The sequence below is a fragment of the Astyanax mexicanus genome, chromosome 2 (assembly GCF_023375975.1).
Source record: "Astyanax mexicanus isolate ESR-SI-001 chromosome 2, AstMex3_surface, whole genome shotgun sequence".
Taxonomy (NCBI): Eukaryota; Metazoa; Chordata; class Actinopteri; order Characiformes; family Acestrorhamphidae; genus Astyanax; species Astyanax mexicanus.
The window spans coordinates 22,514,492-22,532,157 of NC_064409.1; the positions used below are offsets into that span (position 1 = coordinate 22,514,492).

General features: G+C 36.8%; 1 protein-coding gene across 1 annotated transcript in view; it reads left to right on the forward strand.

Moving 5' to 3' along the window:
- The first annotated feature begins 717 nt into the window (after positions 1-717).
- Positions 718-17,666, forward strand: part of cpm (carboxypeptidase M) — an 81,284-nt gene continuing 64,335 nt past the window's right edge. Inside the window, exons 1-2 of the mRNA XM_049473840.1 lie at positions 718-824; positions 5,941-6,144. Coding sequence (XP_049329797.1) covers positions 5,985-6,144 — 160 coding nt within the window. The 5' untranslated portion in view covers positions 718-824; positions 5,941-5,984. The remainder of the gene's footprint in view (positions 825-5,940; positions 6,145-17,666) is intronic.

The window sequence follows — 17,666 nt, forward strand, 5'->3', positions numbered from 1 at the left end:
TATGGGAGTTGGAATCAGGTCTGATAGTGGATGCAGGTGAATTATGGGAGTTGAAGTGAGGTCTGACAGTGGGTGCAGGTGAATTATGGGAGTTGTAGTGAGGTCTGATAGTGGGAGCAGGTGAATTATGGGAGTTGTAGTGAGGTCTGATAGTGGGTGCAGGTGAATTATGGGAGTTGTAGTGAGGTCTGATAGTGGGTGCAGGTGAATTATGGGAGTTGGAGTGAGGTCTGATAGTGGGTGCAGGTGAATTATGGGAGTTGTAGTGAGGTCTGATAGTGGGTGCAGGTGAATTATGGGAGTTGTAGTGAGGTCTGATAGTGGGTGAAGGTGGATTATGGGAGTTGGAGCATTTGGTATGTTCCTGACATACATTATAAAACTACTGTACTATAATAATTATCATTAGAATAACATTACTAAACAAATAATTTCTAAAATCTAATAATAATTCATTTTTAATTATAAAGCAGAAAATGGTCAAAAGTTAATAACTGAATATATTGAAAGCTATGAAGTAGATAAAATAGATGTTTATGATAAAGTGATCAGTGAGTCGAAGTTGAAGTTGGGTGTTTCTAATAAAGTGGCCACTACATGCACACACAATAGACTTTCCCACTCTCTGTGCCTTTATATGAGCGCTACTTCTGAAGCTCCGCCTTTCTTACTCAGACACACACACACGCACACACACGCGCGCGCGCATGGGGCAGAGTGAAGCTCGTGCCGCAGAGAAACAGCTCAGTCACTGAGTTCTACAGCACGAGAGAGCAGAGCTGAGCTCAGACAGGAGACAGCTGGAGTGAGACTGGGAGAACTGGGTGAGTACCTACACCAGCAGTAACACTCACACCAGTAACAGCAGCAGCTGCAGCACTGTCTGGAGGAACAGTAACAGTAGGAGCAGAAGTTCAGTATATGTTATTATCAGCTTTAATAGTTTTGAATAAAGTTATAATAGCAGTAGTAGCTAATTGCACTCATAGTTTTAGTTTAGAACTGTAAGCACTCTGAAAGTAATAACAACGGCAACAAAAATACAGACAATTAGAGATTTTATTATATATTATTATATATTGTAATATATTTTAATATTTTATTATACTATATTATTTTATTATATAATATTTTATATTATATTATTACAATTTCTAAAAATAAGTAGTAATAATAGCGGTAAATAAACTATTAATAGTATTATTAATATTACTTTGTAAAGACATCTATTGTAAAAGTAGTGACGCTGCAGTATGCCTTGAATTTCTAGTGCTTATATTAAAATACGCTGTAATATTTTTAGCTTATCATATTAATATCAATAATAATTTGTTATAATTACTTGCAAAAGTTGTATTAGTATTAGTTGTATTATTTTATAACAGCATCTATACTAAAAGTATGTATACTTTCATTAATATTAAAGACAATATTAAAATGTTAAGTGTTTATATCCACATATTATAATATAATCAATAATGGTTTAAGTAGTTTACGCTGCAGTAGTAGTATTATTAACACTTGTTGTGATTGTAATAGTTAATAAATAATCAATGAATAATTAATATATAAGATATTCCGCTGTATTATTAAATAATGTACCCTTGTTGTAGAATGTAACCAAATTATCCGTAATATTATTATTATTATTATTATTATTATTATTATTATTATTATTACATTTTACATATTTGCAGGATTTTTGTTATTAAATAATTATAATAATCAGAATGTAATATACTTCTATTAATAATTTGTAGACAAACCTTAAAATATATTCTTTAAAAGACAGTGGTGCAGTCAGTAATCCCTTTTTCAAAACTGTTATTTGTAAATACAACTGATAGAGCTGATAACATTATAAGTATTTACAGTAATAGACCTTTACACTGGGACCTAGAACAATAAAATAGTGTAGTAGAATGTGCATTTTTAACCTCTTACATTCTGTGACTACAGCCTTTACTCTCAGGAATACTATCAGTAACTACAATGCAAAGCAATGCAAAACTGCCTGAGCTGTTCCTGAATTATGTAGGACAATGTATTAAATCAATCAGGAACCAGCAGTGATGCCAATGAGTTTAAGTGTTCATAACATTAGAACTTAAACTAGACATACAGGTAATAGCAGTAGCAGTTAATAACAGCAGTAATGTTATCATGGATTAGCATGACAGTTTATGTCATGGTAACTCATGTAGCAGTAGCAATAGTTGTAATAACAGTAGTAGTAGTATTAGTACTAGTAGTAGCAGCAGCAGTTGTAGCAGCAACAGTAGCAGTAATAGTACCAATAATAGCAGTGTTAATAACAGTAATATATCCAGGTAATACTAACAGTAATAGCAGTTATTGTAACAGTAATAGCAGCAGCAATAGCTTGAATAATAACAGTAACAGTAGTAATAGTAGCAATAACAGCAGTAATGATATTAGCAGTAATACCAGTAATAGTAGCAATAATATCAGTAGTAATAGTAGCAATAACAGCAGTAATAGTAGCAATGTCAGCATTAGTAATAGTAGCAGTAGCAGTCATAGTAATCATTGTAGCAGTAATAGCAGTAGCAATAATAACAGTAGTAATGGTAGCAATTATAGCAGCAGTAATAGTAGCAGTTATAGTAGCGGTAATAGCAGGAATAATAGTAACAGTATTAGCAGTAATAGCAGTGGTAATAGTTGCAGTTATAGCAGTGGTAATAGTAGCAGTAACAGCAGTTATAGTAGCAGTAGCAGCAGTTATAGTAGCAGTCATAGCAGTTATAGTAGCAGTAATAGCAGTAGCAGTAATAGCAGTAGTAATAGTAGCAGTAATAGCAGTTATAGTAGCAGTAACAGAAAATAATAGTAACAGTAAAAGCAGTAGTAATTGTAGGAGTAATAGCAGTAGTAATAATAGCAGTAATAGCAGTATCAGTAACAGCAGTTGTAGTAGCAGTGCTAATAGTGGTAATAGTAGCAATAGCAGTAGTTGAATTGATAACAGTGGGAGTGTTAGTAGTATTATAGTAGTGTATTAGATGGTAAAAGTGCTGTGATAGTTGTAGCAGTAGCTGTAGTGATAGTGTTACTAGTTCTAGTAGCATTGCTGTAGTATGTGTCATGATAACACTGTTGTAACAGTAATAGTAACAGTATTAATAGCAGCAGTATTATCAGTATTATCAGTAATTGCTGCTGTAACACTGTTTTCTTATTTGCCGTGTCAATAGAGAGTCAGCGGATTGTTTTCAGAAACGAGTCTGGCAGGTAATCAGACTGCGGCTGTGCGTTAGACGCATTAGACAGCTCAAGCTGTACATTAGGGATCAGATTACTGTATGACAGTCTGTTGTCAGAGGAGCTTTAAATATAGCCCGGTAATTTGCTCAGAGCTGCGGTTTGGACGTTTATTCATTAAAAAGATCCAACCTGCATGCTTGGGCTTGAATCCAGTGGAATCATCATTATTATCATCTCTGTGTACAACTGTTTTAAATTATATTTCTTCAGCTTAAAAGAGTCTTGGGAATTACAGACAGTAAACAAATGCCAATCAAAACATGTTATGATGATGCTGCATATGAGAAACGTGCATCTAAATGGGCACACTGCAAAGTGATGATGACAGAGCATTCCTGTGGACAACGCTAAAAAGGAAACTAATGTATTACATGATAGACAAATAACCAGTGAGTGAGTGAGACATCAACTTTACCAAGAAAGCATAAAGTAAATACAATTGTATAATAATATAAACAATAAAGAATAATACATCATTGTTTTTAACTGTTTGGAATAAATGTGAAAAGTCTTTATATAAAAAATTGTAATGAGTGTTAACATATGGGAAGGTAAGGAAACTGTTTCATGGGTATCAAGCTTCTGCCTTGATACATTTTGTTAGTTTTTCAAAACAGTAATAAACCGTGCTCCAGATAATTATGCAAATTGGATTTAAGTGCCATAAAGATTCTTTTTTTTTTGTTTCTCAATTAAACTCATGGATGATATTGTGTCTCAGGGCTCTTTGGATCACTGAAATCAATCTCAGACACCTGTCATAATAAGTTTGCCAGGTGAGCCCAATAAAAAGAAAACTGTTCCACATTATTAAGCAGGCCACAGGTTTCAAGCAACATGAAAAAGAAAAAGGATCTCTCTGCTGCTGAAAAGTGTCAAATAGTGCAATGCTCTGGACAAGGTACAATTTTTTTTTTCTGTGAAAACTTAAGCAGGATCTTTGTACTGTGAAGAGATTTGTGGCTGATTCAGAGCTCAGATGGGTTCATGCAGATAAAGGCAAAATGAGGAAGGTTTCTGCCAGGCAAGAAAATGCCATTACAATCCTGCTGGTGCCTCTGAAATCCCACAAACCTCGAGTTGTAGGATCCTTCAAAGGCTTGCTGTGGTGCATAAACCTACTATTCGGCCTCCCCTAATCAGAGCTCACTAGCAGAAACGGTTGCAGTGCATCCAGACATACATGAAGACTAATTTCCAAACAGTCTTGTTTACTGATGAGTCTCATGCAGCCCTGGATGGTCCAGATGGATGGAGTAGTGGATGGTTGGTGGACGGCCACTATGTCCCAACAACGCTGTGACGTCAGAAAGGAGGGGGCGGAGTCACATTTTGGGTCGGAATCATGGGGAAAGAGCTGGTAGCCTCCTTAGGGTCCCTGAAGGTATGAAGATGACCTCAGCAACGGATATAGAGTTTCTGACTGACCACTTTCTTCTATGGTACAAAAAGAAGAACCGTGCCTTTTGGAGCAAAATCATCTTCGTGCATGACAATGCACCATCTCATGCTGCAAAGAATACCTCTGTGTCATTGGCTGCTTTGGGTATAAAAGGAGAGAAACTCATGTTGTGGCCACCATCCTCCCCTGACCTCCTGATAGAGAACCTTTGGAGTATCATCAAGCAAAAGGTCTATGAGGGTGTGAGGCAGTTCACATCAAAACAGCAGCTCTGGGAGGCTATTCTATTTTTACATCATGCAAAACGTTTCAAGCAGAAACTCTCCAAAAACTCACAAGTTTAATAGATGCAGGAAATGTGAAGGCGTGAAGGAAAAAGGGTTCCTATTTTAACATGTAACTTGGCCTGTTAGGATGATTTTGATTGAAATAGCTTTTGATTTCTGTGAATGTGAAATCCTCCTAATGCTGCAAATTCAACAAATGACCTATTTCAGTTCTTTACAACATATAAAATGTTTTGAAACTCTGCTGTGCATAATAATTTGGAACAGTGGATTTTAATTTTTAATTTTTTTTAAGGAATATATGGTTATCATCGGGAGGTTTGTTCAAGAAAATTTGATGTATACTCTAACGGGTGATGACTTTTATTATACTGATACTGTCATTTGCATTGACCATTTAGGAAAATCAGGGAAAAATATAATTTGCATAATAATTTGGAACACATTGTGGTATTATCCACTGTAAAGGTAAGAATAGGTAATAAGTAGTGGTAGCCTGAATATTTGAGACAATTTTAGAATTTCATTTTTTTTTTTATAAGCTGTATCATTTTCAGTTACAGTAAAAAAAAGTAAATATAGTAAATAGTAGTAATAGTAATAATAGTACTACCAAGTTTGCCTAAACAAAGAAGTAAAAACAAAGGATCAGAACTGTTTAGAACTATTTAAACAAATTATTTTGTATTTATATGGTAAACACTGCAAACTGTGTAGCATTTAAGACTGATCAGGTATTCAAATGATTCTGTCCACATAGTAAATTACATAAATTGGATTTTTGTTATTTCTGATTATAGACTATGCGAAAAAATACAGTCTAAATGTCAGGCCATTCTATATGTCAGTTAAAACTTGGTCCAGCCATGATGCTGTAGTTTGTTTTATGCATGTTCCTGTCTGTGCTGTTTATGTGTGCTGATGTACAGTATGTATGACCTTCTGCTGTTTTTGCTTTCACAGACTGAACTCCAGGCCTTCAGAAGCTTCATGCTCCAGCCGACATCATGCTGTTACTCGTGCTGTGCTGCTTGTGGATCACCCCGTCCAGCTTCGCTCTGGAGTTTAAGTATCACAACTCAGTGCAGGTGGGACAGTACCTGACAGAGGTCAGCAGGAACTACTCCGACATCACTTACCTGCACAGCATCGGCCAGTCTGTAGAAGGTAAGCAAACACAGTGGTGGGCTTCATGTAGACATCATGTTAAGGAGGTGTCTATACCTTTTTTTTTTTTTTTTTTTGGCGAAAACAAGGAAAACATGATTTGACCTGCCCAGAACACATTGTGAGGATGTTTAGGTGACATTGTGAACTGGTATGGTACATGACTAACAAAGAGAAAGTAGGAATGTCCCAAGCACATTTTTCCCCCTGAGTACCTTTGAGTCATTTGATTTTGAGTCCTATCTAATACTTTTTCAATGCAATAAAAAAAAACAAAAAAACATCTAATTTGTTTTTTTTAATTTGAAAATTTTAATTATTATTAAAACAACAATATAATTTTTTTTTTTTTTGCACAAAACCAACATTAATGTAATGATTTACATTTAAATATGCATCTATACTTAAATAAACAAACTAAAAAATGCCACACATGAGCAATTCTGTGATTAATCATAATTAAGATCATGATTCATTTTCTTAAATGCTGATATTTCCCTGTATTTTTGGGAGGGAGACTAAACTAAACTGTTTTACTGTATTATAATATCTATATTTTAATATAGTGAAGTTATATGCTTTTTAATGAAGAATATTTTATTATTACTGACATAACTGACAATTAATGACTAACAGAGCTTTAATGGCAGAAATATTCAAGTGTAAAAGAGTGAGTGAGAGAGAGAGAGAGAGAGAGAGAGAGAGAGAGAGGGAGAGAGAGTGAGAGAGAGCAAGTAAACGTAAGAGTGAATGAGTTCAGAGGCTGTTGTTTCTGCCAAAGGAGAATCTAATAAATATTAATGTAATTTTTGCACTTGCCGAATTTTGTTTCAATAATTATTGCACACTTTCTGTAAATTCTATAAACTTTATTTAACTTCTCAAATATCACTGTATTTGTCTACTGCAAGATATATTTCACTGAAATAGCAGATCTGAACAACCAATGATTTATAAAGAAAAATCTTGAGAAAAAAAGTTTTCACACCACTGTGAATGAATAATTAATATAAGATATTATTCAATAATGTATTATTAAATAATGTACTCTTGTTGTAAAGTGTTACCAAATTACCCTTCATAGTTTTATTATATATATATATATATATATATATATATATATATATATTTTTTTTTAATGATTATGATAATCAGAATATAAGATACTTCTATTAATAATTTGTAGACAAACCTGGAAATAAATTCTGTGAAAGACAGTGATGCAGTCAGTTAATTCTTTTTCAAAACTGTTGATTGTAAAAAGAACTGGTAGAGTTGATGTCATTAGAAGTATTTACAGCAATTGACCTTTACATTGGGACCTACAACTGTAAAATAGTGTAGTAAAATGTGTATTTTTAACCTCTTACATTCTGTGACTGTATTGCAGCCTTTACTCTCAGGAATACTATCAGTAACTACAATGCAAAGCAATGCAAAACTGTCTAAGCTGTTCCTGAATTACGTGTGATAATGTATTAAAACAAGTGATGGCAATGAGTTTAAGTGTTCATAACATTAGAACTTAAACTAGACATACAGGTAATAGCAGTAGCAGTTAATAGCAGTACAGTAACTGTACATTAAGTAGTTTTGAAACCAGTACTTTTTTCACTTTTACTTGAGTAAAAATTTACTTGAGTTGATGCTCCAACTTCTACAGAAGTGTTTTAAACCCTAGTATCTATATTTTTCCGCCTGAGTAATGAATAGGAATACTTTTGACACCTTTGTTCAAATCACTGGATGTGAACAAAAATGCCAGATGACAGTGAATCTTTTGCTATGCTAGTTGTGATGTTTTCTGCTCAGAAAAGGCTAAGAAAAAGAAAGGGATACAGTATGAATAAAAGAAAGAAAAGAAGGGTAAAGCTGGTCAGTGTTGTGAGAGCAGACGGCCGAGCTTGTGTTTACTGGCCTCAGTTTAAATGTTTCGATTTTGAAATTTCACACCCAGGTGCCAAGACATTTCACTCTCTCTCCCTCACTCACTCTCTCTCTCTCTCTCTGTAATATGTGTGACTGCATGCCACACTGCATACCGGAACTTTGTGTTGGATGGGTGAACTCCCCTCTGTTTCCGTTTCCTCTCAGTTGGTTCCTCAGCCACATATAACTGTGCTTTAAATCTGCACTCAACACCCAGAACACCACGCCCTCCCCCGTCTCACAGGAGACTCTTGGGATTTTCTCTTTCACTGTCAGTCACTGTAAATCAACACAGTAAATCAAGCTTTATATGAAAGTTGAGTTCAGTTCTGTACGGCATCCTGCAGCACATTTGCTCAAAAATTTTGCAGCTGGGCCTGTAGATCCTGAAAAATGCCAGTTGGATATCCTGCTGTGAGAGACAGCAACACATGTGGCTACAGAATGTCCTGCACATGTCTCTTTTATGCCCTCTTGTGGTAGGAGCCATTGTCTAATCAGACCACACTGGTAATCATTTACATATCTGCCTGAGAAAGAGCTGCATGCCAATGCGATGTCATTCTGTCGATCTGTGGTGCGTGTTGTGCATGTTTTTGCACTAGGCATGGTGCCAGTAGGTTAATGTTTATTTATTTGCTCCAGATAGTGCTATTCCAATAGCAGGCCTTTTAACAGGAGCTAGACAAGGTGTGTGTGTGTGTGTGTGTGTGTGTGTGTGTGTGTGTGTGTGTGTGTGTGTGTGTGTGTGTGTGAAATTTTGTCAAAAATTAGTGGCATGTAAAGTACCTGATTTAATTTATAAGAAAGGGCGTCGACAGCTATTTGGTCATACAGTACAGTGTGTTTTACCTTATGCTGTGGATTGTTATCTGTAGTGCAATCTATATACAGTGGCATGAAAAAAGTATTTACCCTCTACAGATTCCTTTTGTTTTGTTTTTTTTGTCATACTAATATGTTTTATCAAACAAACTTTCATAACAGATAAAGATAACCTGAGTAAATATAAAAAGCAATTTTTAAATGATAATTGTATTTATTATAGGAAAAAAAACAAGATACCACATGATCCTGATCAGACTTTGACTAGGCCACTCTTCAAAACAGTTTTTTTAAGTCATTCAGATGTGGACTAATGTGTGTGCTTTGGATCATTGTCCTACGGTGGCCGAGAAAGCCCAACGCAGTGCAAATTGAAAAGCGCTGCAAAAGCACAAAACACATCCATCAAAATTACAACACAGGCGCAGCAAATAGAAAAACGCGCAGCAAATAGAAAAACGCGCTGCAAATACAACCACAACACAACGGAAGTGAGTCACAACACAACGGAATTTTCCCGGGGGACCTTAAAAGATGCTGTACCAGCTGTGTACAAAGGACAATAAGTGGCAAACAAGCTTCTGAAAAGTAAGTTATGTTTATTACCTGTGATTACCACGGTTGTGTGCATATTATTAAAAGTTCTGCTTCACAAAACGCCTTGTTTGCCACTTATTGTCCTTTGTACACATAGTGAAGTCCGAGACGTTACTGAAGACGCAGCTTAGCTGGTACAGCATCTTTTAAGGTCCCCCGGGAAAATTCCGTTGTGTTGTGACTAACTTCCGTTGTGTTGTGGTTGTATTTGCAGCGCGTTTTTCTATTTGCTGCGCCTGTGTTGTAATTTTGATGGATGTGTTTTGTGCTTTAGCAGCGCTTTTCAATTTGCACTGCGTTGGGCTTTCTCGGCCACCGTATTGTCCTGCTGCAGAACCCAAGTACACCTGAGCTTAAGGCCACAAACAGATGGCCAGATATTCACCTTCAGGATTGTCTGGTAAACAGCAGAATTCCTGGTCCTGGACCTGATGCAGCAAAAGAGGCCCAGACCATCACACTACCACCACCATGTTTTACATTCAGTATGATGTTCTTTTTCTGAAATTATGTGTTAGGTTTATGCCAGATGTGAAGGGAAACACACCTTCCAAAATGTTCCACTTTTGTCTCATCAGTCCAAAGAATATTTACCCAAAGTTCTGGGGATCATCAAGATGTTTTTTGGCAAATGAGAGACTGTGGGCTGTTGTGTTCTTTTTGTTCAGCAGTGTTTTTTGGATTAGAACTCTCCCATTGAGACAATTTTCGACCAGTCTCTCTCTTATCATTGAATCATTAACAGTGACCTTAACTGAGGCAAGTAAGACCTGCAGTTCTTTAAATGATGTTCTGGGTTTTTGTGACCTCCTGGATGAGTTGTCCATGCCCTTTTGGAATAATTTCCGTCGGCCGGCCACTCCGGGGAAGCATCACCAGTGTTCCATGTTTTCTCAATTTGTGAATAATAGCTCTCACTGCGGTTTGCTGGAGTCCCAAAGCTTTATAATGACTTTGTAACCTGTTCCAGACTGATAGATGATCAATGACTGTTTTCTCATCTGATTTTTAATTTCTTCAGATTGGGGCATTATGTGTTGCTTTTTGAGATCTTTTATCTGCTTCATGTTGTCAGACAGGTTCTATGTCTTGGCCTCACTAATGGTAGCTATCCAAGCAGCTAAATAAGGATTCAGAAACTCCACAGAAGCAGATTCTTTCTTGTGATTTTTACTGAATCAATCTTTTTTGTGAAACTGAAATACAAACATACAAACCATACATCAGAAATAGTAAAAGAATAGACATTAATTACTGTAGATAAGCTCCATGTTTTTTAACTGCCGTTTTAACCTATTTAACTAATGTATGAACTATCAGCATGAAATAAACTATGAATATGACCAATTATGAAAAACAAATACTTACAGACATTGCTTAAACAAACATGAAAACAAACTGTAGCAAATAAGGAGAGGAAAACAAAGGCAGCTGACTCCACTGCAGGAAAGGTCAAACTGACCCGATAGGCTTGTTCGAGATGCGGCTGCGCCTCGCCTTGCTGGTCAGCGAGAGCAGCCGTGTGCAGGTGGGCGGGGTGGAGGAGCGGAGAAGTCAGGTCGGACAGTCTCCACCTGCAGCCCACGTGAACAACACAGGATCTCGCGATGAATGCGCTGTTTGTTTACTTCTGGTGTGAATAAAATCGCAAAAGTAAAACAGAGATAACATGAGTGTTATTAAATTGAGATAAAAACTTGTTATAAATATTCACAAAACATACTGTCATGTTACAGATGTATTGTGTAGTACTAAATTAATAATGGGATTAAATTTTTATTTGCAGACCAGCTTTTCTGTCCTTTGTTCTTGGAAATAAATACATCATGCTAATTTACACAGCTTTAATTGTTTAGCACATTTCACAACACAAAAACAATAGAAGAAAAGAAAAGTAGATCTCAGTATAATAGTTATGTAGGTTTAAAGATAATTAATAAGAGCAGTTCAGGGCGCTTTATAAAACAGTAAAAATGAAAGCAGTTGAGCTTTATTATGATATAAAATGCAGATTATGAACAAATAAATATTTTTGAATACTGCATGAAAATGAACTTTCTTGCTACTAGATATGACAGTGTAAATACTGTGTTTTTTAAGGGGTTTTAAGGAGATATATATTTTAAAATAAAAAGATTCACATGTGATAGGTGTCGGTGGATCTTCTAACCAATGGGGATTAAGCTCTGTCGTCATCAGGGCGGCTCTAGGCTCCCGCAGTTGGTGGGAAGCAACTGCAGCGCCTGGGTCAGACGGCTGCAGGCAGATTTCACTCGCGGGACTATAACGCCGGAAGTCATCGTCACGTGATGAAGGCGCAGACGCAAGTCGGACAAAAAAACTAACCAGCATGCACCATACCGAGCCAGGCGGCGATCGGACTGCGCAGCGCCGGGTTAAGTCGAACAAGCCTAGTAACTAGGCTTCTGACAACTTCCTGTCCAACTGAGTTGTCAAAATAAAAGCCTCTCAAAATCGTTTTTTCATAATAAGAGTCATAGTAACAAGGTAGATAAATTAGTCTTACCAGAAATGTAAATGTAACCAATGAAAAATTGCACGAAAGGAAAATATTACAATGCAAAACATGACATTCTATGTAAGTGATTTTTTTATTCTATGGGTCTGGCAGTAATCAGGTAGTGAAATTGAGCTTTTCAAAAAGTGTGATTAATCACAGTTACTTTATGGTGGGGGGGCAAATGCTTTTTTATATATTTTTTTCATTAATAAATGAAGACATAATTTAAAAAGTGCTTTTTATATTTACTTGATATTAAAGTTTGCTTGACTATCTGAAAAATGTAAGTATGATGAAAATGCAAGAAGGGAAATACTTTTTCATGCCACTGTATATAGTATTATATTTCACCTAACAGGCCTCAGGCTACTTAGTAGTTACTGTATCCTGTATGTGATTGAGTTCAGTTTCTCAGTTTCTGTCATAAACAACCTGTTTTCAACCACAGAACATGAGCCGCAGCCGAGTCATCTCTCTGTGCAGCCCCTCTGCTCTCAGCCCTCAATTATTACACCACATTCATGAGAAAACAAGTCCAGCGATTCAGATTATGATGAGAAACCTCAGACTGAGTGTTTGTGAAGCAGAAAAAGGTGTGCGCTATAACTGCTACACTCAAAAGCACAAAAGCAGCTGCTGTATTGACTTGTGGTGGGTAAACCCCGAGAATAATGGCAACTGTGCTTGTGAGGGTGGTGGTATTAAAATCCCCCCTTCCTCCAGATTATTATAGTCACATTTATGTTGAATTATATTGTTTCTGAACGTCATAATCTAAAATAAGCAGGTTTTTGTGTGCTAACGAACATTAAGATATATACACCAATCATCTATCACTTTAAAACTACTGACAATTGTGTCAGAGGCAGAGAGATGGACAAGTGTAAGAATATCAGAGACTTTGACAGGAACCAAACTAATTGTAATGTCCTAAAGGCCTGTGTCAGAACATCTCTAAATCATCAAGTATACATAGCTTACTGAATTTCGTGAATCTTCTCAACATACAGAACTTCTAAAGGGGTCCAGAAACTTCAGTCTTGTGGGTCAGATTTGATTTTGTGGCACAAGATGTTTTTAATGTTATGGCTCATCAGTGTATGAAGAAATATGTATATTATACAGATATACAGCTCTGAGAAAAAATAAGAGATCACTTAAAATGAATGAGTTTCTTTGATTTTACCAAATAAAAAAGCTCTGGAATATAATCAAGAGGAAGATGGGTGATCACAACCATCAAATCAAACTGAACTGCTTGAATTTTTGCACCAGAAGTGGAATAAGCTATCCAAAAACAGTGTGTAAAACTAGTGGAGGAGAACATGCCAAGATGCATAAAAAGTGCGTAAGTTATCCCACCAAATATTGATTTCTTAAACTCTTAAGAACTTTAGGAATATGAACTTGTTTTCTTTGAGGTTTATTTGAGGTCTAAAAGCTCTGCATCTTTTTTGTTATGTCAGCCATTTCTCATTTTCTGCAAATAAATGCTCTAAATTACAATAATTTTAATTGAAATTTGGTAGAAATATGGTCCGTACTTTATAGAATAGAAAAACAATGTTCATTTTACTCAAACATATTCATATAAAGAGCAAAATCAGAGAAACTGATTCAGAAACTGAAGTGGCATTATTCACTTTCCAAAAACAAATTCTGTCCAGTCTTATTTGATCCACCTTATAATCTCCATTGATTCTTATGCCAGCCATTTAAAATTCTTATTCCGGTATAACTGCAGCATTTTGACAAGTCTCATTCCAGCTTTGTGAAATTACACTACAGTCTTATCCCCAAATCTGTTAACCATGAATATATAGGGCCCCATTATACATTTTAGCAAGGCACGTTGCAATGCTCATTCCTATCTTACACCCCATTAATGGTCCATTTTCATGTCCAGTGTGAATGCGCAGGTCAATATCCTATGCTGTTAAGAAATGAACGAGCCAAAGTCATTTCCACATTATCGGAAATGACAAGTGACACACAAAACACACCCATGAATAATTAAGAATATTAGTATGTGCCTTTTGCGATTTTTCAAGCATCACAAGGCGTATTTTTGGCACCCTCATGATACCAACGACACACCAACATGTTCTAAATTAAGCTGTGCAATGCGCAATTGACTGGTGCGCTCCCTAAAATAGTGTTTTTTTTTTCAGTGCTGATAAGTCCTTTCTATCAAAAAGATGGCCCATCACTAGTATATCTGACATTCCCAACATTGCACAGTTTGCTAAAAGTCAACAGTAAAACCATCAGAACTCAGATATCAGATATCACCAAAGTGACTCCTGTGTAAAGTCTCTATTACCAAGATGCCCCATCACCATTATATCTGACATCATCAAAGTGGTTCAGTTTAAGCTCAGAGTCAACACTAAAACCCACAGACCTCAGTCATTTCTCACCAACGTGGTTCCTGTGCTAAGTCCTGTGATTTACAGTAGTCTAAATGCTGGGAGCTGACACACGCGTGTGAACAGGAATGTGTGTTTATTCAGGATTATTTACTACAGTGAGTTCAGTAGTGGTCCAGTGTTCTGCAGAATGGCTGTGGAGGAGATTGTTGGAGAATGCTGTCAGAGATCTTTCCGGGAGATATGAGACATGCTGGTGGACGTGTTCTATCTGACCGAATTGTGAATAGTGGGTTTATCTGTCTGTGGAGAAATGCAGGATTTTGTTACATTTAGTCACCACTGAGACACAACAACGACTTTCAATGAATCTAAGCACATGTCTGTGCCTGTCTTACACACACACACACACACAGACACAGACATAAACTCATTGACTAAAAAAATTAACACAGCAAGTAATTTGATGAGTGGAATGTAATGAATTGTTATATGTTTGACTGTAATGATGATTATATGCATATGATTATAATATTAGTAATAATATTGCATTTGCTAGTTTGAAACATGCTTAAATCAGTTTAAGGCTATTTGGCATGAAATAGACGAGAGGGGAGAAAACTCTGAGAGAGTTTTTGAGAACTTTTAGAGACGTTTGGCCTTGAGTTTGGACAGCTTCAGTTTGTTGCAGGAAGCTATAAGTAGAGTCAGGAAGGAAAGATAACAGAGTTAAAGGGAGGAGATGAGGGCGGTGGAGGGTTGCGAAAACTCATCATGACTTGTAAGAGAAGTCCGTGGGTGTCACGATCTCGCCCTGTTTCCTGTCTTTTTCGATCTTTTTTGTTCTTTTTTCCATGTGCTCCCCTGCACTTGGCCCTTTATGTTCCTACGCATCTTTGACCTTGCCCTCAGTGCTCTTATGTGTGTCATTTGTAGCCCTGCCCCCTTGTTACCTGCTCCCAGGTGTTTCCTGTTTTCTGTCTCTCAGTCTACTCTGTGTTTCTTTGTTGTTTAGTTTATGGTTAGCTTTTTGTTTTCTGTTTATTGTTCAATAACTACTCGCATTTGCCTCCACCTCAGCATCTCTCTTGCTGCAACCTGACAGTGGGCTTAAGGGTGTTACATTAGAAATGGGAGGTACTTCAGGAATGTTCCTCCTCCCAAAAACATACTTATTTTATCACAACACATATTACAAGGAACGGATAAGTTGAAATGAGGCTCTTGTCTTCTTTTTTCAGTGGCGTGCAGTGAATATAGCTGATTGGTTAGACCTGCTTTGACTTTGCTAATAGATTCATTACTACACCCTTCTCAAAATCAGGAGAAGGGGCACGCAGTCATGTGGGGGCAGAAGCCATTTTAAAAAGTGTTGATTGGTTAAAACCGCTGTCAGTCAGATAAGAGTCCTGTAGCAACTAAAAAACACTGACTAATGCTTTGAAGTAGTTTAGTTTTTTAGTTTAGTTAATTTCTAAAATAAATTCTTACACTTACAATAGCTATAATTTATATTTCCTGATAAAATATGGGTAATTATTTACATGCACTTATTGTCACCCCTTCTCTGAAGGGTTAGAAGGGCCTCACTGCACACCACTGCCTTTTTTAAGCCTCTAGCCTGGATACAAGATGAGACACGGTTGGGTATGGAGGTATATGGGTTCTGTATGGCATCCTGCAGCACATTTACCCACCGATGTTGCTGCTGGGTCTGTAGATCCTGCTCTACACTCGTAGGCTCCTTAAGCTGCCTTCCTTCTAGCTGCTTCCATAAATGCTGGATTGGTGATGAATTGGTGATGATTTTAACCAAACCTCATATAGTCAATCCTTTTCTAGGTGAAATAGATAAGCATTTGGATTTGAATTGCATTGTTGGAAGAAATCACACATTTCTGCTATGTGTTGCTATGTGGTTGCGATGATGTTACTAGTTGTTGTGTTTGAAAGTTAGGTGCGTACTACAATGTTAAAAGGTGATTTCAGTAGTATTTCTGGCAGTTGCTGTGGTATCTCAGATGGTTGCTATGGTGTCTCAAGTGATTGTTGAGTGTTTATTGTAGTGGTTCACCCCATGGTAAGTTTGGTGTTATACGGACATAGGTATTCAAGGGAACTAAAAGAATTTATGCTGTTTTTATTGGAGTAACTGTCTCTACTGTCCAGAGAACACTTTCTTCTAGATTCTGCAGCATTGCTGTAAGGATGTGATTGTATTCAGTGACAATATAAGAGAAGTTAGAGAAGTCAGTATGTTGGATGATCACCACCCCTAGCCCTCGGCAGTCATTAGGCATGGTGGCAGTCAGTTCATGTTGGTTTATACACTCAAGAGAGTCCTATTCTTTTGCCAGTACTTCTCCACAAAGACTAGACAAGCTGTCTGTGTGCATTTGTACATTTGTGTCAGCAATGAGAGCAACTTTAGTATCCAAATACCTTTATTTATATGGTTTCCACAAATATTTGGAGATATAATGTATGCTATAAAATTAGGAGAATGTTTCTTTACAGTACTCTACAGTGTATTCAGACTCCTGAAGCTTTTGGACAAAGCCCTGCTGAAAGAGTGCTTTGATTGGACAGTGTTATCAGGGCTCCTCTAAACTCGTCCGGTGATTTGAAAGTGAAATCAGCTCCAGTTCAGAGCTGCCGTTTGAAACGGCCATTCAGACCGCTCCAGATAAAAGTGGAGCATGTAGCGCCGTAAAGAACACAGAGCATCTCCTGTGGAGATAAATTAGTATGACCAGCAGGTCATGTTTGCATTGCCTACAGAAGAAGCAGGGAAGTCAGGTTAGAGTCTATAGAAACTGAAGCTGGACACTGAATTATTCATAGGGATGCCACCTCCATGCTAGACACCGGAACCCCTTTAACCCTAAGGGTCTGTGAGTGGGTTCACACTCCATTTCCACATCCTCATAATGTACTTGTGTATTCGTGTTATAAATGTGGCTCATTGAATTTTTTTATTTACACGTAAACATAACTTTTTGTCTGGAAATTTAACACTTTTTTTTGCATGTTTTTGGACGTTTTGGCATTTTGGACTTGCATGTTATAGATGTTACACTGTACAACCTGATGAGTTAAGTGAACCCAAATGGTTTAAGGAAACTAATTGCCACAAACCATTTCAGTTTTAATATATTTAATAATTTGAGTTTAAATAACACAATGAACTATAAGTACAAATAATGCATTTGTTCAGAAAATGACATCAAAACAACAGTCTTTAAGTCTGCACCTTGGATCCAGTACCCGTGCCGATGTGT